This window comes from Paramormyrops kingsleyae, chromosome 16 (assembly GCF_048594095.1).
Source record: "Paramormyrops kingsleyae isolate MSU_618 chromosome 16, PKINGS_0.4, whole genome shotgun sequence".
Lineage (NCBI taxonomy): Eukaryota > Metazoa > Chordata > Actinopteri > Osteoglossiformes > Mormyridae > Paramormyrops > Paramormyrops kingsleyae.
The window spans coordinates 30,790,473-30,812,747 of record NC_132812.1 but is presented as its reverse complement, the minus strand read 5'-3'; the positions used below and the strand labels follow the sequence as shown (position 1 = coordinate 30,812,747).

The window sequence follows — 22,275 nt, the reverse complement described above, 5'->3', positions numbered from 1 at the left end:
ACATCATGTGGACGGCCAGGTGTGTATGCATTGTTTACCTGGGGAAGAGATGGTATCAGGAGGGACTATGGGAAGAATGCAAACCAAAAGAGGCAGTGTGATTTTCCAGGCAATGTTCTGTTGGGATACCTTGGGTCCTAGCATGCATGTGGATGTTACTTTGACATGTACCACCTACCTAAAGAAATGCTGCAGACCTTCGTGGCAACAGTATTCCCCGGTGGCCTCTTTCAGCAGGATAATGCAAAAATTGTTCAGGAATAGTTTGAAGAATATGAAAAAGAGTTCAAGGTGTTGACTTGTCCTCCAAATTTCAATCCGATCGAACATCTGTGGGATGTGCTGGGCAAACAGGTCTGATCCATGGAGGCCCCATCTCACAATTTACAGGTCTTAAAGGATCTGCTGCTAACGTCTTGGTGCCAGATACCACGCCTTCAGAGGTCATGTGGAGTCCATGCCTCAACAGGTCAGAGCTGGTTTGGGGGCACGAGGGAGACATACAGATTCTTAGGCAGGTGGTTCTAATGTTATGGCTGATTAGATTCCTAAATTTACAGTAAATTACAAAATTATGACATGAAAAAATGACCTAACAGTAAATACTAGAGAGGGTACCTCAGATGGACCTGGAACAGCACTATAAAACTTCAGTTAATGACCTAACAGTAAATACTAGAGAGGGTACCTCAGATGGACCTGGAACAGCACTATAAAACTTCAGTTAAAATTTGAGAAGGTCTTTGCCATAGTGTCTGCCCCTGGATTTCTGACACACACCACTGCTCTCTGTTTAGAGGCTGTTTAAGGACAGCTGAAGGCACAATGCATAAGTAGCTACATCTATTCATAATCCAACAGTTTTCCTCTTGTGATCCAGGGAACAGTAGTGATATGATACCAAGGGGCATAATCAGAATTGTTTTAGTAGCATGTCAAGCTGTCTGAATTGGAAAAACTGTGTGGGTTTGAACGGAATGAAAATAAATGCTATGTATAAATGCTAATTCTGGGAGTTATGTGTTTTGTGTATCTCATTTTTTACTGCACTGTCCAGTGAATTTTAACACTAGATTTCACTTCTTGTAGTTCCATGATCAGGTTGAAAATGAGAATTTGTCCATATTGCTGACTTTGAAGATTAAAAGGTCCATTGATCTTCCAACTGCTTGTCCTGGGCAGGGACACCGAGGTTCTGGAACCTACCCTCACAAGCACAGGGCAGCGGAACACCTGGATGGAATGCAAGTCCATCTAAAGTCACATGTAATCACACACTATGGGCATTGTAGAGATGCTAATCCACCTAATTGCTTTCTGAGCACAGGAGGAAATCACTTTATGCACCACGGGGAGGATGTGCAACCTTGCGGGGGGATGTGCAACCTCACACACAAAGAAGGGGTGAGATTCAAACTCCTGCTCTGTGGAAAGACGAAGGTATGAAACAGCACTGTGTCGTTCCATGGGCACACTGCGATCCACCCAGCCCTGTGAATGACATTTATAATTATACCACTGGACAGCAATCATCTGTCTCGAGACAGAACCACCCGTCATGAATGTCAACAATACGGGGCTGGCAGATAGCACTCGCTGCAGAAATCGGGGCAGTCTGTCTGCCTCAGCATGGCTGAAAAATCCACATTATCCGTAGACGCGAGGAACTGCACTGAGCCACCTGCTGGCATTTCCTCTTGCCTTGATAACAGACATGTCCATCCTGAAGAGGCAGTGGCCTCCCTGCTCTAATAAGGACCCATGACTGGCCACTCAGGGAGAAAAAATACACCCCCAGACTCGGCTGACTAAGAAACCTACATAACTCTTAATCCCCCAAGCCCAAAACCACTCCGAGTCGACACCTCTCCCTATTAATGTCCTGCTTACCGCTAATAAGCCCCCCCCCCTGCAGTACCTGTGCCTCCCCAGCTGTAGCAACTGCTACCCACTGAGCCAATACAGTAGATGAGCTCATAAAACAGTAAATTTAACACATATTCCACCTGCTCATTACTTCTAAGACATTCATAACTGAAGATGGTCTATGTTGCCTGTTCACCAAAATACACTTTGTATAAGTAGCTATTTATATGCTGCAGCCTTTCATTGATGTTCTGTTCCTGCTCCCTAATTCTGCAGCCACACTTCATAGCACATTTTCCCTCCATCTTCACCCTGTCATCCGTCTGCTCGCCACTCAGCTTCTATGGAAACTAGTGCCTGATGTGCAGCGTTTTTGTACAGTAGCTCCACTGAGGACTTACCAGGAGCCTGTAAGAGTTATTCCGCGACACCACGCCATTTGAGCAACCGTTTTAAAGGACTTAAGCCTCCATTTAAATGAATACATATTTACCGCCTGTTTAAGTAAATAATATCCAATTTTATTACAGTAAAAATGCCATTTTTAGCACTAATTTAGATACATTTTGATACATATCTAATGCGTTTACTTTCTTAGGTCTATTGCAGTCTTTCTACTAGTTATATCAGATCAAGCACTAATAAAATATCTTGCCTTGGAGCAAAATAATCAGTTCTTTAACTCAGCGATGTACTCAGCGATGTACTCAGCGTTGTACTCAGCGTTGTACTCAGCGATGTACTCAGCGTTGTACTCAGCGATGTACTCAGCGATGTACTCAGCGTTGTACTCAGCGTTGTACTCAGCGATGTACTCAGCGTTGTACTCAGCGTTGTACTCAACGTTGTACTCAGCGATGTACTCAGCGATGTACTCAGCGTTGTACTCAGCGATGTACTCAGCGATGTACTCAGCGTTGTACTCAGCGATGTACTCAGCGTTGTACTCAGCGTTGTACTCAGCGATGTACTCAGCGTTGTACTCAGCGTTGTACTCAGCGTTGTACTCAACGTTGTACTCAGCGATGTACTCAGCGTTATACTCAGCGTTGTACTCAGCGATGTACTCAGCGATGTACTCAGCGTTGTACTCAGCGTTGTACTCAGCGATGTACTCAGCGTTGTACTCAGCGTTGTACTCAGCGTTGTACTCAGCGATGTACTCAGCGTTGTACTCAGCGCAGGGATGGATTACGGACCGGGCCAGCGGGGCCGCTGCCCAGGGGCCCTTGGGGTGCAGGGGCCCCATGGGGCCCCTAGCCCAAAACAATTTGCAACGCTTATCAACAATGTATTTTCGTTTGTCTATTTTAGAGGGCCTACATTCTTTGATCCTCTGCCTACAAGGGCCCCTGACTCTATAGGGCCTCTGATGGAAACATGGAGGGAGGGCGTTTGGCTGCCAAGGGCCCTTGAATTGTGGTGGTTGTGGTGGTGGTGCTGGTGGTGCTGGTGGTGGGGGGGGGGGGCCCTTGCGGACGTTTTGCCCAGGGGCCCACACAACCCATAATCCGTCCCTGACTCAGCGTTGTACTCAGCGTTGTACTCAGCGTTGTACTCAGCGATGTACTCAGCGATGTACTCAGCGTTGTACCCTCAATACTTTTCTTCAAACTTTTGATGCCCAAAGATATATACTAAGCCATGGCAAAACCCAGCCTTACACCCACCCACACATTCCAAATTAAAAGAACCCATCTATCCATCCATCCATCCATCCATCCTTTTTCTGTATCCATTTGTCCTTTGTGGGGTTTCAGGTGTCCGGAGCCTTTCCTGGAAACTCCAAGGCAGGTAATAACTGAAGGCCCTGTGATGCCACCTCATCACAGGGCACACGCATCATTTACCGGGGGCGCTGCTAGAGAGTTTGGGCCCCATATCATATCGGGCCCCCCAATCCAGACCACTCCAGTTATGTTTTTTAGGGCCCCAGTCACTCAGGGTTCTAACTGGTTCTAACTGTCCAGTTTCCTGGTTCTAATTTTAAAAGATCATGTCCCATGCAGCACAGGGTGCCAGGTAGGACATGACGTATTTAGAGGTAAGGAGCACACACTGATTACACTGCATTGCCACACCCACCACCTCAGGGGTGAGAACCTGAGTGCAGCCGTGCGGCAGGTGATACCTCAGCACCACACTAGTCCAAACAGACCAGTGTGTGGTTTTTCCCAGTGGCTGGAGTCCCAATCCTGCCTCCAACCCCCAAATTATTCCCTGTAAATTGCAGGACCTGCTTATAGGGCTGGATGTAGATTAACATCATGCCCAGAATGAAGCAATTGCAGGTTAAGGGCCTAACGGAATAAAATCACTCTGGGCATTTATGGGATTTGAACCAGCAACCTTCCAATTGCTGGCACAGATCCCTAGCCACCACTCCATCCATATGACATATACAGCAGTGGAAAAAATTAAGAGACCACAGCACAACTTTTTGTTTCACTCATTTCTCCATTTATGGTTGTGCGTCTGTGAATAATATATATTTTTCTGCAAACTGCAGCCTGGTTCTTCCCTGCTTCTCATTAATGAAGGGCTTCTTCCTTGCTTTATGGGACTTCAATCCTGCTTCTAGGAGCCTGATACAAACTATCCTAGCAGTGCATTTCACACCTGCACTTAATGTTTCCTGTTCTGTTTGAAGGTCACTTAATGTCATCCTTCAATTCATGAGAAACTGTCGGGTAAGTTAGCGGTCATCTCTGCCATCTTCTGCCCTTTACCTGGCTGGTTTATGGTCATTCCCAGTGTCTTAGAAATTTTGAACCTGGAAGCATCTTGCTGCTTAGCATAGCCTCTGCCAGCAGAACCAGGATTAAACCAGGATTTAAAGATGCAGATTTGTTTAAAAATATAGAGTGGCTTTAATTTTTTCTGCAGCTGTATATCACACATACACATTTGCAAATGGAATTGAGTAGAATTCTTGAAGTTTATTTTAAATTTGGAGTGGAGGGCTACAGCTTAAATGGCGGGTGTTTAATGTAGATTTAATAAATAGGTTTATGTGCATGCAAATATGAAATAAACTCCAAGCTGAAAGCGAGATAGGCTGCTATAATTAAATCCGAGTTCGACTTTTCATACAGAGGGATAAATACCCCAGCATAAACATAAGGGGTTTGTATGATGCAAAGGGTTAAAAAAGTTGCCGATGGGCACATAGTGTTCGGTCACTATGCAGAGCCGCGAGTCTCCGGCTCTTTTCGGGGCGGCGACCGGGACCCGCTGGACTGTGACGCAGAAGCAGCGAGGTTCTCAGAGCCGCTCAAGTCTGCCAGCTCTGTGTAAGTGAACGGAAAACCTTCGGTCACTGGTCGTAGGCTACTCAAGAGAAATACACAGAAAATAAAAGAGCAGATATATTGGACTGCAGATGATCGCTAAAATCCAAGAGAATTTATATTGACATTTCAGTAGGATAAATACAGCTGCGACGCTTACTGTGTAAGCAGTTATTGACCGAAAACAAATTTAGAGCTCCAACTTTCAACAATGACGCGGAGTTTGTTTTTTGTTGTTGCAAAAATATTAAAATTATGTTTTCGCAAACAGATAACTCTGGTTAGATCATAACGCATTTTTAGCGCTATAAAACAAAGTTTGGAAAATGTCTTCAGATGAATCGATTATTTTACGTCAAGAATTAACAATCATGTTTTCCTCAAATACCTCCTGGACAAACCGCACTCATCGGCTGCCGTTGCATCCGATATGGTATCCCGCCATAGTCATCGCCGCGGTTTATGGCTTTATGATACTCCTCGGGGTCGTGGGCAACATCACGCTAATCAAGACGTTTTACGCCATGAAGTCGATGAGAAATGCGCCCAACCTCTTCATGTCCAGCCTGGCCCTGGGGGACCTGCTGCTTCTCCTCACCTGCGCTCCCGTCGATGCCAGCCGCTATCTGGCTGACGAGTGGCTTTTCGGCAGGGTGGGATGCAAACTCATACCCTTCATCCAACTTACCTCTGTCGGGGTCTCTGTTTTCACGTTGACCGTCCTTTCTGCAGATAGGTAAGCACCTCAAAGTACTTTCACGATCTGTAGCCTAATGTACAATTATCACGTTCTGCAGGTTTTAGAAATTCGAGCACCTTTAATATTAAGAAATAACATTATATTGTAATACATTTTGAATCACTCACGCTAGCAAAAACAGGACAACTCATAATCTATAAAATGTATAGGCGTCCACAGCTACCTTATGGCTGAGAAACAATGAGCTTAGTTCGAGACCCTGTAAACAGTCAAATTTGATGATTGAGTGATCGATAAAAATCTTTCATTTTCATCAGTATTTAAACAAAATGTATCCCTAACTTCAATATAGGAAATGTAAGTGTAATGCAACGTAATGACGTAGGACTCGATTTTATCCGTTGGCTGATCAGTTATGTCAATATAGATAAGATTCCAAAAACAAACAAACAAACAAATATTAATAAATGTATCACCGATATATCTTTAAACAGAGCTCACTCACTGGAGAAGTTGCTGAGAACCTCTGATATAATTCCTGCATTAGAATTTACGCTCTTCGTCCGTGATTAAACGGATTGTAATGAAACGATCCTTTATTTTTCATTTGCACAAGTACGAGTACATGCAGGTACACTGGAATGCTTCTCTTCGTCTACCCCCATCTTGCTCTGCATGAAACACACAAACATACAGCATATTTAATAAATTAGACCAAAGATGTGTTACTCACCGACTGAGTGTGGAAATATTGTTGTATGCCACATAAAAATGTTAAGATTGAAAGACATTTTCATATGAACACCGTTCATTTGTAAAGTGTTAAGTAGAACAAACAATATACAAGTGAGAGTTCAGAATTGTAAGATTCATGCTATTTACTTGTTTTACGGTTATAATGTTACTTGTAATAGTAGCATGTTTTATCTTTTATGTTTTATATTGTTTTAAAGCTGTGATGTTCGGGTTTATGAGAAATTGATGTGTCTGTTTAATTTTAGAAGAAAATTAACAATTATTATCAATTATAATTTATAGCCCTTTAAAACCAATATCTGTTTCGGAGATATTTTGGACTGACGAGAATACGCATTATTTTTCATTCATCCTGTATATAGATACCCTGTTAAACACATGATCGTTATCTTTTCAGTGAAGAATTCATTATTTTTGCCGTATCTCCTTAATCTTCATGCATTCTTTATATAATCATAGTCACATTCATCAGACCAAATGCATTACGCAATTCATATACATTTCAGACAATAGCTGTTCTTGAGATCAATGCTGCGTGACGTAACAAGCTGCATTCTGGAAAAGCGAACTCTATAATCATCATTTATATATGTGTGTGTTTGTGGGGTGGGGGGTTCGCCTGTCTTGTAACTAACTTCTCAGTAACTGTTACCATGCCACCAGTTCCATGTCTCTTATAGATAGATTTTCATTTATTTGTAATGGGATCGTGTTTACTGCTCTGATGCCAAAATCAGCCGGGTTAAAGACATAGTTGTAGCTGTAGTTCCCAAAAGAGTAACAGTCTGATGGTGATTAATAACCAGCGAGGTCCCATGTGACTCCTTAGGTTTTTCTGTGATGGTGATTCTTCATGATCAGTAAAATGTAGGAGATGTCCTTATTAGCTAAACAAAGGTGACACATTTGCTCTGGAGACACAGCAGATGTTACAAGATTCATTGATATTGTAACATTTCTTTAGCTGAAACTGTGTCACTGTGACAGTTGTGTTTGACTGGGTGTTCTTGGTCTTTGTCCCTCAGGTACAAGGCGATCGTCAGACCAATGGCTGTGCAACCCGCCAATGCTAAAGCAAAAATCTGCATCATAGCAGCAATGATCTGGATATTTTCCATGGCCTTGGCCATCCCTGAAGCCATCTTCTCTGACCTCCACACTTTCAACATCACCAGGACTAACGAGACATTTGTGACTTGCGCCCCCTATCCACACACAGGAGATCTGCACCCCAAGATCCACTCTATGGCTTCTTTCCTCATTTTCTATGTTATACCCCTGCTCATTATTTCAATCTATTATTCTTTCATTGCCAGAAGCCTCCTCTGGAGTGCATCTAACATGCCGGGAGAAGAAAATGTGCCTGTTAGAAGACAGGTAGGTGCCGATTCGTTGAGGTTGCACTTCTGCAGTTATATCTACATCTATACCGACTTAGTGTTTCAACCAAAATTAAAACTAAATCTGGATTCAACTTTTTCTCTTTTTTCTCTTTTTTTCTCAAATCTGTGCTGTAAGGTGGAGACCAGAAAGAGGCTGGCGAAGACGGTGTTGGTGTTTGTGGGCCTGTTTGCGATTTGCTGGCTTCCCAGCCATGCTGTGTATCTGTACCGCTCATACCACTACAGCGAGGTGGACACATCTACGCTCCACTTCATCTCCAGCATCTGCGCCCGCCTCTTGGCCTTTGCCAACTCCTGCGTCAACCCCTTTGCCCTCTACCTGCTGAGCCACAGCTTCCAGAAGCAATTCAACAAGCAGCTGTGCTGCTGCTGCCCCCTGGGCATTGGCCGTCCTGTGTCAGGGTGACCCCTTCCCCATGATTTTCATCAGGAGCACTAGCCAATCACAGGGCAAATTTGGCGTCATCTACAGTAACCAGCTGTGAAACAAGGCAGCGTGCTTTTGTCGCATATCCCTCTGCCTTGTTCAAGATGTGAATTCCTAGGAACTTGAGTGAACTTAGACGCAGAGTGGGACTGCTGGGTGAAAATGGTTTGTTGGAGGGGATAACAGCTCTGCAAAACTGCGCAGTTTGACACAAGAAGTACAAAAACAATAACTGATGGTAAATTAATTTAATCAGTCAGAAACAGACAGATTTTGATTATCCCACACATTGTTTCCTCAGTGTTGCTCACATCAAAATGATACAGCTACTGTAGGAGTATTAGAGAAATTAGCCGATTAAGCCACACCCACAACTGACACAGGTGTTTAATTAAGCACACAGCCATGCAGTTTTCTGTATGAAATATTGGCTGGAGAATGGGCTTTCATACAGAGGATGTTAATGAGTTTCAACTTGGCACCATTACTGGATGCCATTTACCAAATCTATGCCCTGCTAGAGCTGCCCTGGTCAAAGGGCACTTCACTATTGTGAAGTGGAAATATTTGGGGGCAAGTTCAGCAGCAAAGGGGTAAACTACAGAAACTCACATAAAGGGTCCTGATCACCGAACATCAATACTCTACCTGCATAGCCACAAACCGCACCAGCAATATTACAAAACCTAATGAAAAGCTGTCCCTCATACATCATTACAAAATGGTGTCCTTAGAGTGTATATACTTTGTTTTATTTTGTTTTTTTTTTTTGCAATGAGCCCCTCTAGGTCAGATCACCCAGTCACATGGCTTCTCCTACCACTACTATGCTGCTGACATCCAGATCTACTTGACATTCTCTTTTGATGCCACTACTCTCTGACTCGATCCCTGCATGCCTGGGTGACGCGGCAGCCTGGATGAGGGACCATCACCTCCAGCTTAACCTTCCCTCCCAGCCCTACCATCCACTATGACATCACTGTTCAGCTTGGATCATCCAACCTGTCTTCATCAAGGTCTGCCAGGAACCTAGGAGTGATGATAGGTGACCAGCTGTCCTTTGCTGAGCACATAACAGTGCTCTGCCAATCTTGCAGATTTATTCTATATAGCATCAGGAAAACCAGGCCTTTTCTGTCTGTGTATGCGGTTCAGCTTCTAGTTCAGGTACTTGATACCTTACAGTTAGACTACTGCAGGTCTCTATTAGCAGGTCTACAAGCCCGTGCTGTCAGACTCCTGCAGATGACTGACAACATGGTAGCTCATTTGACATTCATTCAACCTAAACAAGAGGCGTCAAACTGCAGTCCTGGGGGGCCGGAGCCCTGAGTAGCTTAGTTCTTTCACTGTTCCACCACAAATGATTCAGCTCAAGAGCTGCATGGTAATTAGCACAAGGAGTTGAATCAGGTGTGTTAAATGAAGGGAAACCCAAAAATGTGCAGGGCTCCGGCCCCCCAGGACTGCAGCTTGACACCCGTGACCTAAACGATCTCATGTCACACCCCACTTTGTCTCTCTTCACTAGCTCCTGATTGGCTCTCACATTAAGTTCTATTCTTTGGTGCTGGATTACAGGTCCATCAATGATCAGGCACTCATCTCCATCAAAAGGCTTCTCATGACCTATGTCCCATCTCGCCCCCTTCATTCAGCAAACCAGTGCGACTTGGAGATCCTTCCACCACACAAGTTTCACTCCAGACTCTTCTCTTGTGTGGTGCCCCAGTGGTGGAATGAGCTGCTGAACCACATCCAGTCATCAGAATCCCTCTTCCCCTTCAAGAAACACCTCAAGACCTATTTCTTCCATGAATTCCTCTATACTAGGCTGATGCCTCTGTATGTTCCCTGAATGTTCTTATGTTGCACTTCTGGTCCTTGAATAGCTTATTATGTTCTTGCTTTGTTAGAAGTTGTTGTGTGGTTCCAGCTCCAATCCTGCTTACACCTGTACCTGGGTCTTCACTGGAAGCTCAGCCTGGCTGCACGAATATCTAGTTGACTCCTTGACAGCATGTATGTTTGCAGTGTTCTAATTGCCGCACTTGTATGTCACTTTGGACAAAAGTGTCTGCTAAATGTGTAAAATGTAACTTAACAGTACTTGGATAATAAGTGTAGCTGAAAGTTGTATCTCAAGTGTAAGAAAAAAGTAGTATAAATATAATTATAGATTTTGTGCCTGACTCAGTTTTAATGGATTTTGGCTTCTAAAGAATGCAAGCAGTGATGCACAAAAGCTTTTTGGACAATTGCAACTGTCAAAAAAAGACATCTTGAGTAGTGCAGAACAACTGGGTGAATGTTCTTGAATCATCAGTTCAAGTTTTATTTGTTGTTAGCTGCTATTAAAAAAAAGTGGTCTGAGTTTTGATTGAGAGTTCTGCTGAAGAGAACACATACCTCCTTGTCAACATAACAGTGTTTTTCCCCGCATTGGAATGAATACAATACTCTGAATGAATACAATACTCTGAATGAATACAATACTCTGAATGAATACAATACTCTGAAGAAAAGCCAGATATCTGTGTATGTTTTGTTTTGCAATCGGTAAGTGTCAATAAAATTATTGTGTTTTAAGTGGGACTTTCTTTGAATCATAATGAAAGTAAGTACTGCTTCGCAATTTTTGTAAACCTCTTAGCCAGCAACTGTAATAACACAGAGTCAAGGTGCTCAGTGAGCGGTTTGATTGTTGTGTGACTGGATAGTACATTGTTGCAAAGAGCGACGAACCAGGTCATCCCAACCATACTGGCAGGTTTTCTGCCTAATGGTCCCTGAGTCTATCAAACATGGCACTACAGGAAATGGGGAGCTGTCTGTGCTCGAAGCCTCTGATTGGTTGGGAGGTTTCGGAAGTGTGCAAAAGTGGGGCTTAGGTACAGGTAGTCAAGCACCATTACAAATTCAAACAAACATGAAAGAGACCACATCTCATCCAGAGAGTTAGTGCTTGCTGCCCAGTGTGTACTGAGTAAACATGTTGTTCATTAATTACTTTCTATGTCAGGGGTGGCCAATCTTACCTGCAAAGGGCCGGTGTGTATGCAGGTTTTTGGGATAACCTGTAGGTCAGCTGTTCAAACCCAGGCGTGAGGACTCTTCAGCCAATCAGTCCTCTAATTAGTAATCTAATTAGGGAGTTGCAGCGAAAACCTGCATACACACTGGCCCTTTGTGGATAAGATTGGCCACCCCTGTTCTATGTTAACTACTTATTTCAGTGAACAAAATTACCCCAGTTGTTACAATGATTTGTTGAGTTTTATAAGTTCGTTTTGTTCAGTCTATTCGATGATTGGCTCATTGTGTAGCTCTTTCAAATAGAGGATCACGGAATTATATCATGCGATTTAAGATTGTGATGTACAGAAACACATTGGTGTACAGACGTCTGAAAGTGTCAGTATGGGTAATATAATTTAATATTAAGCATGATATGTAATGCAAGATATAAAATAAGTCTTTATTAAACGTAAAAGGTCTAATTTAAAATATAAGAATGTGGTTTGTTTTCCTTCTTGTGGAATACCTCAGCAATCCCGAAGTACATTTGGCTAGACTTCAAACGGGAGGAAATGGCAAATGATAAATTTACCCATGGGTCACAGAATGTTTTGGAACCTTTTGATCATTTACAGTAGCTCCCAAAATACAGGGTGAAGTCAGATGCTTCATGATAAATGGGAGTTTCGATGCCAAGTGCTTCACATTGGACTACTCCATTCATGTAAACAACTTTCAGGAATAACAATTACAGAAACGAAGCACAAATAACCCTATTTGTTATTATAAGCCTATTCTTGTGTGACAGACCAGCTATTTTTCTAGAGTCGTGTTCGACTAAGCAACTTATGACAGTTATCACTGACAAGACAGACTGAAGAGATTCAGATTAACAGGTTAATATTGTAACTTGCCACAGGTCTGTCTCAGTATCCATCCTCAGACAGTGAAACATGTGGTAGCAGTCTGCCTGAGGAGATGAGATCTTGAGATTGTCAGCTTGGAGTTCAACAAATAACCTGACACTGAACATCACGAAAACAATGGAAATCATCATCGACTTCAGGAGGCACAGCGCAGACCCAACCCGCCCCCCCCCCCCCCCCACCTGCATAAACGGCGACTGCGTTGGGAGAGTCTCAGCCTTCAAATTCCTGGGTACCTTCGTCTCCGCTGACCTGCCCTGCACTGCAAACACCACAGCGCTCATTAAAAAGGCACAGCAGTGACATCACTTCCTGGGACTGCTTAGGAAGGATGACCTGGGTCAAGAGCTGCTGGTGACCTTCGCCCGCTCCTCCGTAGAGAGCGTGCTGGCATACTGTATCACAGTGTGGGACAGGAGCTGCCCTGAAGAAGGGAGGAGGGGGCTTCAGCATGTCATCAGCGCAGCTCAGAAGACTGCCGGCTGCTCTCTGCCCTCCCTACAAGACCCATACACTTCCTGCTGCCTCAGCAGGCCCCAAGACATTCTGAAGGACCCCTCACATCCTGGTTTTCACCTTTGACTTGTTTCCCTATGGTAGGCGCTACAGGTCCATCAAAACAAGGACAGACAGACTGAGGGACAGCTTCTTTCCCAGAGCCATAACAGCATTGAGCCTCAACATGCACTGACCGTCTCCGTCTCTCTCTCTCTCTCTCTCTCTCTCTCCCTCCCACATCTTCTCTCGATATGCAATAATTCTCTTGTGTAATAACCACAGCCAAGTGCAATATTTGCTCTATATGCAACATTTTACACTATTTGTAATTCTCTGTGCAATATTCATATTGTTGGTAATTCATTGTGTAATACTTGCATCATCAGTAATACATCTCTGCCCAGCAATACCGCATTTGTTGCTTAGCCACACTGCATTAACTGTATTACCTTATCTTTGTAAACATTACTACGTTCTATATGTTTTTTATTTGTATATGTGGTATATTTTACATTTTCTGTATAAATGATTGAATGTTTCCTTATATCTGAAGGGGTATATTGTTTGCAATTTTGTTATGCATGGTACAATGACAATAAAAGGCTTCTATTTGAAATTTTTCTAATTATAATGTTGGAACTGGTAAGATGCAAATTACTTAAATATCATTTAGCTCATAGGCATTCTAATTTCCCCAATTAAAAGATTCTGATACTGAGTTACAATGAAACAATACAAAAGATCTGTTCTAAGCTTAAGTAAGCTTATGATTTTGCAAATACCAGTGAGGACATGTTCTGTTCATGGGCAACATGATCATCGTACTTATCTCAGTAAATACATTTATATCTATATCCTGTTTGTGCTAAATTGGTGCAGAACTGAAATTTCCTTTCCTCCTTCAAAAAGATTAGATGTTCAGAACATTTAACAGATGCCGACATACGCTATATAGTCCAAAGTATGTGGACACCAGATCCAACATCTCATTCCAAAACTAAGGATTTAAATATTGAGTTTGTCCACCCCTTGCTGCTATAAGTGAGTCTGAGCTCAGACAATGCGTGTGTGCGCGTATATATGTCTCAAAGAAGAACAAGATATGATCGGTGAAACCTAAAGTATTTTAATGTATCTGTACATGTACTTGTGCAAATGGCAAATGCAGCATCATTTCATTTCTATTTAGGTGTTTCTGAGAAAGCTTCCCATTAGATGGTAGGACATCCTTGGATTTGCCGCCATTCAGGTTTTGTATTGTTGAGTAGAACACAAAGGAAAGACTCAAAGCAACGTAAAGCAAATGTCAACATGAAACAAACTGAAATTCCAGACAATTCAGGCATTTTTATGCTCTGAAAAAGAGAACAAGGCCGGGAAAATAAAGAGGATGTATGGTCACTCTTTATGTAAATTTGTGTGGTTTAACTCTTTGCAACTGAACTTGCTCCCAGTCAGGTTAAATACGTAAAGTAAGTATTGGCTAATTTGGTAAAGAATACATGCTCAGATTTTGATATATTATTGCTTGTCATTCTTGCTTCAATGCCATTTTAACTAACATTAAACAGAAATTGTTAGAATTAATCAATACAAGAACAATGATGACTTGGCTGAAGAACAAACTTGGAATGCAATAAATCTTGGGATTGGTCTCGTTTGTTGAGGATGTAACCAATGACATGTATTAACTAGACCTGGGGCGGTTCTCGATACTAAGAACAGGAAGATTGTACTTGTGGTCTTGACAAGACCGGTCTTGCTAACTTGCCTACCAAAAACAAACTTGGGGTGCAATGCATCATGGGATTGGTCTTTTTTTGCAAGATTGCAACCAATGTATCCTTGATATTTTGGGCGGGACAAGAACGACATCCGGGGATTTCAACTGTCTTCTGTACTTCTGTTCTTGAGTACTGGAACAGGTCTTTGGCAATGGAAGGTGATGTCAGATTGGTACAAACACAAATACAGTCAAGTATGCATATTGAGAAAGACCCTCTGCTATTAGCTGACTGCAGTGATATGGCCGCCATTTTGGGGAAGTCGAAGCCATCGTTCACTCTGCGCAGCTTTTGGCTGCAGAAACAGGCATGGATCCTGCTGCAGTGATATAACATTTCACCAGTTGGTATGTTTATTGTATATCATTGTATAGTTTTGTATTGACAATCATCTGATATTCCTTTGCAAACATACATTTTATGATCTTCGAAATGCCTACCGTACCCGGGTCTGACCTCATCAAGCGGGCCCAGACACAGTACAGAGTGAGATCACACCGGTCGAACAAACTGGACTTTGGGGGTCAAACTTGCTCGGGAACGGTACGCATTGGCTAGTGTGAGCACATTTCAGTCCTTCAATTTTCATTTTACCGGGTCGGTTTGGAGAAACACATTTATATTCATGAGAGAAGCTATCTGATTGGCCAGTGAACGTGCTCCCTTCGACAAGTCCTGCCAGTTTATTCAGGGTGGTTAGAGAAAACTTACTATTCATGAGAGAAGCTACCTGATTGGCCAGTGTACTCGGCCTAAGGCATTCACTAAGTAGAAGCAATTTTTGTTAACAGTTTTTAATAGGATCGCTGCTCCTGAGTCCCGACACCTTCTGCCCACTGTGCTGGTCGTCTCAGCCACTCCGGTGCTTGTTAAGTGCCTGTGTAATTCGCTTTAAGGACTCTAATAAAAGATCTGTGTTCTTCCCCACAAGAAGCCTTCTCATCAGTTGTTACCACCGTGATGTTTCCGTCTGCCGGTCACTATACTGCATTTTCTGTCGGGTGCTTGTTCAGATCGTGAGTAGAGTGTCTTACTGTAGTAACTAAACAGAGCAGATTGGTTTGATTTTTATGGCTGTTGATGGATGTCAGTATCATGACACAGCAGGCCAACGCATAGCAGAACATTTCACATTTGTAATGTAAAGGATAAAGGGCGTTTATTGATATTCCAAAACATGTTGTACATGAAGAGAACGAAATGAGGTACAAATAAAATAATAAAATAGAAATAAAATCCAAAACAACAGTATTATAGTACAGTGGAACCTCGCATTATGAGTAACACGGTTTACGAGTGTTCCACAAGACGAGCAAAGATTTTTAATAAATTTTGACTTGGAAACCAAGCAAGTCCTGGATTACGAGCGCCAAGTATCATCAAAAATCATATGGCACACATGCGCCCCTTGTTTTTCTTGTTTTTACGTACGCTCAGCTTCAAAATAGGAAGCGCATGCGTGCAGAAAAGCACCACCTGAATAAGGGCGTACCAGTGCGAGCGATGAATCTGTTTCACGACAATGCAATGTCCACATTTTTGCGAAATCGAAAAGGAGGCAAAAGAGGCTGTCATTAGATGGGTTCCTTGTTAAAGTCGCACAAACAGAAAAAGATTCCAGTGAGCCAACAGATAGCAGTGATTCCGTAGGTTATAGTGAAAGTCGTCCTACAAAATAACCCTCCTCTTCTCCTCTCTCGTCTCCCTCACACCATGCACGATTCTTTTCAAAGGTAAAGTGCAGGTTAATTTGTTTTATATATTTTTACTTTGTATTTTGTATTAATAATTTTTATATGAATATTTTTGAGTTGTGGAACGGATCATATGAGTTTCCATTATTTCTAATGGGAAAATTCGCTTTGATATACGAGTGCTTTGGATTACAAGCATGTTTCCGGAACGAATTATGCTCGTAAACCAAGGTACCACTGTACTAGTAAAATACTGTACTATAAGTACTACATCGGATTGTATTGCCTACCCACTTTTATTCTGGCCCACCTGCAATTTCATTTCTGGCTACACCACTGACATATAATGATCCATTTTAAGCACATTTCAGCACCACTTTAATAACTTTCAGTAATTACATCACTTAACACTATAAAGATTATATGAGTGAGTGCCTTTTGACCAGTGGGTGTTATTCTCTGGGATGAGAACGTAAAGAGCACGGGCCTTTCTTCAAAATAGAGTACAAGCCTTATCAATCCCCAGCATTAAGCACTCTTTAGCTTCTGCCAAGGCTATTTATGTCATCATTTCTGCTAAACCAAATTAGCCAAAAATTGTAAGGCTCATAATTAAAATTAAATAACATGGTTGTGCTACACTTACAACCTTCACTGTCAACTCGGCTTGTTTTCCTGTGCTGGAAATCAGCACCAGCAGTATTAGCATTAGAACTTTAGCATCTCTGGGCTTAAAGCTGGTTATGCTGACTCACAGGAAGGTCATTTTGGTATGTGCCTTAGCAAACAATTTCTTGCACCAAAGAAGCATTTCAGCAATCCTTGCAGCTAATGTCACTAGCTTCAGGAAAGCTATGCATGCTATAATTTTGAGTTTTAGAATTAGATGATCAGTTGTCATTGTTGACGCACCACAGCACACAACAACAAAATGTGTCCCCTGCATTTAACCCATATGTGCAGGGGGCAGCTAATTCAGCACCCGGGGAGCAGTTGCTCGCTCAGGGAACCTCAGTGGTGCCTTGCTTGCAGTGGATTCAAACCAGCAATCTTTCAATTACAAGTGCACTTCCCTAACTATTAAGACACCACTGCCATGCTCTTATGCTGTGTGTCTGCTCTTCTCTATGTCTGCTGCTGTGTTGTGATATTTCCCTTCGCGGGATCAATAAAGTTCATCTTATTTTATCATAACAGTTCTTCAAGCCAGAAAATAAAAACGTTTTATTATTTACAACTCAGTATCAGAATCCATAGCATTTCGGAGTAACTTATAAAACATTAATGAGAAGAGGAGTCCAAATTGTTAGGGATATCATCTGAGGAGTAATACTGGCTTACCTGAGAGTGTCACAGTGTTTGTCATTTAACAAGTTTTAAAAAGTTTAACAAACAACAGACGAATGCTAGGGAGTAAAAATTGGCAGATGCGGTATCATTCAGATGGCCTGGGCAGGTTTCCTCACATCATCGATAATGCAGAAAGTCACTGAGGCAGAGGGGAAGGCAGAGGCTGGACACCTTGTGAAGTCGCACCCTCCCGAGATCCTGCCTTATGCGGAACCTGCAGAGCTGAGCTAGAGTGGAAGGGCCTGGGGACGAAAGGAGAGCATGTCAGCCATGATCCTGCCATCTTTATTAGTGCTGTGTCTCTAATCCACCACCAGGGGGCACTCTGCACTCCGAAAACAGCTCAAAAATGTGTAACCCTGGAAACTACACCCATTCTTGCACCGTATATTAATAGCTTGACAGAAGCGTCCAGGCTGGCCTACCTTGTCGAAGCAGCAGCACCCTCGCTGCGGCGCCATTGGCCGGAGCCAGTTCAACGGGTCTCTTCCCGTCGCTGTTCCTTCTCCAGCAGTTGGCGCCGTAGTCTGTGAGCAGCTCAGCGGCGACCGGGCAGTCGACCCGGGCGGCGGCGTGGAGCGGCACGTCCCCGGCCCTCCCTCTGTGCACGTCGGCTCCTGCGGTCACACGCACACAGAGTCACGCTTCCGTTTCACCAGAGGTCGGTGCTTCAAGTCAAGATATGAAAGAAGACAGACCGAGCTGTAAGAGTCTCTCCACACAGTCCGTTCTCCGGAAGAGACAGGCGGTGAACAGCGGCGTTCCCAGCCGTGGAACCTCCGAGTCGATATCCACCCCGCTGGCCAGCAGGAGCTCCATACATTCCCTGTGACCTGGCGAGAAAAAAAGGAAATTATTCCATTAAAAACCAAGGAGCGCCGATAGTGCTTCATGAAGACATCGTGCCGTGGGACAGAGTCGCATTTCATTACCTTTAAACAACACGATGGTAAAACACCATCATACTTTTGTTGCACTTCCCTGAATATTAGACATACGACGGTCAAAACGTTATGAATGGTGCCTAAAATATGGAGATCAGAGAAAATAAATTTGCTTAAATTTAGTCGTCATAAATTCTGATGGTTCACGAGGCCGAGTTGCAGTGTATCTTCCGTAACTTAAAAGCAACGTAAAGCTTGTGTAAGTTCACACATACTTCACGTTGTCAGCTTAGTGCATGCTGCATGTCTACTTTGTAAGCTAGTAATATGAATGAGCAGGGGTCCTATGAAAGCTAATTATTTTGGGGCCCCATCCCAGATCAATCGAATTATGTTCCAAATTTTTTAGAGCCACAGTCACTCAGGGGCCCCTGGAATCTTTCTAACTTTCCTTCGCTTTACACAATCCTGTGAATGAACAGAAAATTACAGTCCTTTTCGGTCTATTAGGATAAGTCACATATTTTTCCAACAGGTGGCAGCTTTGACTCATTTCTGAAAAGAAAAACACTCTTTTGGAGCCTATATTAAGAACCACAGGGCACACCCCCGCCAGGACACACCCCCGCACAGGATGCCAGCGCACCCCATGCCAACACACACACAAACAGTCACAGTATAATACAGGACAAGGCCCTTAACCTCTTTCTCTTTTCTTATCTACATTTCCTGTTTTATTTTGGACACTATAAAAACTCCACTATGGCTAAATGGCAACCCCCCCACCCCCTCCCCCGGGAGATGCGAATTGTCTGGGATTTCCCTTTGTCTACAATAGGGGCTGAAGTGACAGACGTAAATGCAATGCTGAAGCTCTAGACAATCATTATCGGCACCTCTCTTTGCAGCCTCGTGGATGGGGGAGGCCCCTGGGTAGGTGGGATCGGGGGAGGGGCAGCGTTCCAGGAGGAGCCTCACGCAGGCCACGCTGCCGCTGACGCACGCATTGAACAGTGGGGTGGCGCCATCGACCGTCGCCATGCTCACCTGCAAACGGACACCGGTGTCAGAGTCCAAAAAACATTCAGTGCTCTCTGGGTTTAATGCAGCCTGAAAGCTACCCGAGCAGATTTACGCTGGTGGTGTCGTTTTAGCATGAAGCACAGCTTCCACATGAGTGAGAGACGCTTTCTTACATCTGCCCCGCTGTCCAGCAATAGTCTGGCACAGTTAAGGTGGCCTCCAAGACAGGCTTCGTGAAGAGGAGACACTCTGTCCAGGGTGACGATGTTCACGTCAAAACCCTGTACGAAAACGGGAAAAACACATGCAGGAAAAACAATTACTTTAAGAAAACTCAACAAAAAGTTTCTGTTTCATGTTCTGTGTAGAGATGCATTATTTTACGTCGTTGTTGGGTAGATGGCAGCAGAGCTGTGGTTAGTGCGGTCGCCACACTGAGGGAGACACGGGTTCGATGTGTGTGGAGTTTGCATTCTCTCCCCATATTGCTGTGGGGTTCCCTCCAGATTCTCTGGTTTCCCCCCACAGTCCAAAAACATGGTAATGTGTACTGGAGTTGTCTGTAGGTGTGAATGGTGTTCGGGCCCCGGGTTGTTCCCTGTTTTGTGCTCGTGGTGTCTGGGATGGACTCTGGACCCCCATGACCCAGAAAAGAATGTTTGACGAACAAGTCTGTGCCTAGGAGTTCGGATCTGTAATGTATCAGTACCTGTGCCACGAGGGTCCTGAGCACGAGCAGCCGACCATGCAGAGCAGCCTCATGCAACGGGGATCTCTCAGCCCAGGGGTCTGCAACACACAGAATGCAGCAGATACAATGGGATCTATAGGACCCCTCAAAACAATACAAGCTGGAGCTTCGATAGACAAAATATCACCCCATCCAGGCCTTATCAGGAAAAACACTGGAGTTACCTTGATTAACATATGGTAGATTAGGTGGTGTATTCCGAATTTACTATTTTAAAAAAGCATTAAAAGTTTCCAACCTATTCTGTGGTCACTCTTGTATAACATATCTACACCCCCCCCCCCCCCCCGTCCTCAATGTCAAAAATGGATACACAGAAAAGTATACACCCACTGCACAATTGCCACTTCCTGTTTAATAAACAGGATATGGCTGCAAGTGAAACTGTCTGGAGTTATAACCAAAGGAAGAGAAATGATAAGCAAGCTTACCAGCCATTAGCGTGTTAGCGACGGGCGCCCCGTGTCTGTGAGGGTCCGCACTCCACGGTCCTCCCCACAGTGCAGCCTCTGCCTTCAGGCCAGCCATCGCTAATGAGTCTCCCAAAGCACCGCGATCCCAGTCCCATCTGAGCCACAGGGCTCCAGTTTATCAAGCCCTCCTTGGCTAACGCCTCTTTCACTGAAAGGTGTTCCCACTTAAATGACATAAGGGCTTATGCAGATAAGCCTCTTGTAACCTGACTCCAACTGACTGTTAGCCCAAATACCATATAGCATAGCATAGTGAACCATATATTTTTATATATAATTGCTATATATATATATTTATATATTTCTTTTTTTTCTCCCCTTGGGTTACAGTGAAAATATCCAAAGCCGCTTCAGTGTATTTACTTTAAAGTTGTAGAAATCTAAAGCTCTGTCACTGAAATTACCTTTACGGGTGGGGTGGGGTGGGGTGGAGTGGGGTTGGAAAGTGAAAAAAATACAGTGAATGTCTGGGAGATGGTGCCCCAGTCTTCACTTCTGCATTCCTGCATCTCTGCTTATTTAAAGTTACCATTGTTAGTGCCTCACAAGAGGAATCAACGCTGTCCTTCATGGTTTATAGCATATTGCAGCTGTCAGCTAGAATTCCCTTTACCTGTTTAAAGTTTAATTTCCACTTCTGTGTCTTTAGTCACAGGTAAACTTTAAAAAGCTTAACTGTAACTGCGAACTCTGTACTCTGCACAGAACTGTCACGCAAGTATTTTGTACTAAACCTGAAAAACCTCTCGTTATATCTGTCTGTCATGGCAGAAAAAAAACACATTTCAGGCTACACCAAGGTAATCCTGAGGATCTGGATAATGGCTGAAGCCAGACAGGTTTGTACAGTATGAGCAGCCTCGGGGCAGCAACATGCAGCGGTGGGGGTGTGGGGGGGCATTTGGCTGGGCGGGGCAAAAGAATCTCACAAAATACCTTTGAAGGTTGTCATATTCAAAAACATTTTTTTCTTCCCATAGCAACCTCCTGTTGTTCAATGTTATTACATGATATTTGCATATTCATGTTACTATGGCCAAAGAAATATACCTGTTAAACTATAACATTGGAAGCCACATAAAAACAAGTCATTTGCCATTTTCAGATTTAGGAGACATAAAGAAGTTTTTTGGGCCAGTTCTCAATCTAAATGTTCAATACTGACATTAAGTATTAGAATACGAAGCAATTACAGACTTTTATCTCATGAAATGTTTGTAAACAAAGGGTACTTGTGACTTCTGAAACAGGAGCATTCAAGATTATGCAAAGGAAGAACTGTAAACGGTCGAGTTCCAGTTTCAGCCTTGAATCAGCAGGAATGTCTATGCTAATCTACACTCCTCTGGCCGTGGAATGTTTTGACTTTCTCTATAACAAAAGCCATACGGGGTAGCCATTAGCGACGTGCGAATCAGCTATCTGTTGA

At 43.4% G+C, this 22,275-nt stretch overlaps 2 protein-coding genes across 7 annotated transcripts; one reads left to right on the top strand and one right to left on the bottom strand.

Annotated features, from left to right (window-relative positions):
- The first annotated feature begins 5,094 nt into the window (after positions 1-5,094).
- LOC111850255 (gastrin-releasing peptide receptor-like) lies at positions 5,095-11,034 on the top strand. Of its 6 annotated transcripts, XM_072700780.1 has the most exons (5): positions 5,095-5,892; positions 7,638-7,989; positions 8,131-8,680; positions 9,222-9,461; positions 9,977-11,034. In XM_072700780.1, the coding sequence occupies exons 1-3, from the start codon at positions 5,483-5,485 to the stop codon at positions 8,419-8,421; spliced, it is 1,053 nt and encodes a 350-aa protein (XP_072556881.1). In that variant the 5' UTR covers positions 5,095-5,482; the 3' UTR covers positions 8,422-8,680; positions 9,222-9,461; positions 9,977-11,034. The 6 variants fall into 6 exon arrangements, with proteins under 6 accessions (XP_072556881.1, XP_072556879.1, XP_072556882.1 ...); XM_072700778.1 differs by having other exon boundaries at positions 8,131-9,461; positions 10,104-11,034; XM_072700781.1 differs by having other exon boundaries at positions 8,131-9,461; positions 10,027-11,034.
- A 4,799-nt stretch (positions 11,035-15,833) lies between these two features.
- On the bottom strand, positions 15,834-20,984 carry LOC111850254 (ankyrin repeat and SOCS box protein 11-like). Its single transcript, XM_023823935.2, has 7 exons — positions 20,805-20,984; positions 20,332-20,411; positions 19,796-19,903; positions 19,496-19,646; positions 18,414-18,548; positions 18,141-18,332; positions 15,834-17,957 (listed from the first exon to the last, which is right to left on the bottom strand). Exons 1-7 carry the CDS (start codon positions 20,899-20,901, stop codon positions 17,833-17,835), a joined length of 888 nt encoding a protein of 295 aa, XP_023679703.1. The 5' UTR covers positions 20,902-20,984; the 3' UTR covers positions 15,834-17,832.
- Positions 20,985-22,275: the final 1,291 nt, after the last annotated feature.

What these genes read in the sequence shown, in the direction of transcription:
- LOC111850255 (XM_072700780.1), top strand. Translation starts at nt 5,483, where the DNA reads ATGTCTTCAGATGAATCGATTATTTTACGTCAAGAATTAACAATCATG. An exon ending in ACCGTCCTTTCTGCAGATAG is followed by an intron (nt 5,893 to 7,637) that starts GTAAGCACCTCA and finishes TTTGTCCCTCAG; the next exon opens with GTACAAGGCGATCGTCAGAC. An exon ending in ATGTGCCTGTTAGAAGACAG is followed by an intron (nt 7,990 to 8,130) that starts GTAGGTGCCGAT and finishes CTGTGCTGTAAG; the next exon opens with GTGGAGACCAGAAAGAGGCT.
- LOC111850254 (XM_023823935.2), bottom strand. Translation starts at nt 20,901, where the DNA reads ATGGCTGGCCTGAAGGCAGAGGCTGCACTGTGGGGAGGACCGTGGAGT. An exon ending in CGCTAACACGCTAATGGCTG is followed by an intron (nt 20,412 to 20,804) that starts GTAAGCTTGCTT and finishes TGTGTGTTGCAG; the next exon opens with ACCCCTGGGCTGAGAGATCC. An exon ending in TGCTGGACAGCGGGGCAGAT is followed by an intron (nt 19,647 to 19,795) that starts GTAAGAAAGCGT and finishes GTCCGTTTGCAG; the next exon opens with GTGAGCATGGCGACGGTCGA.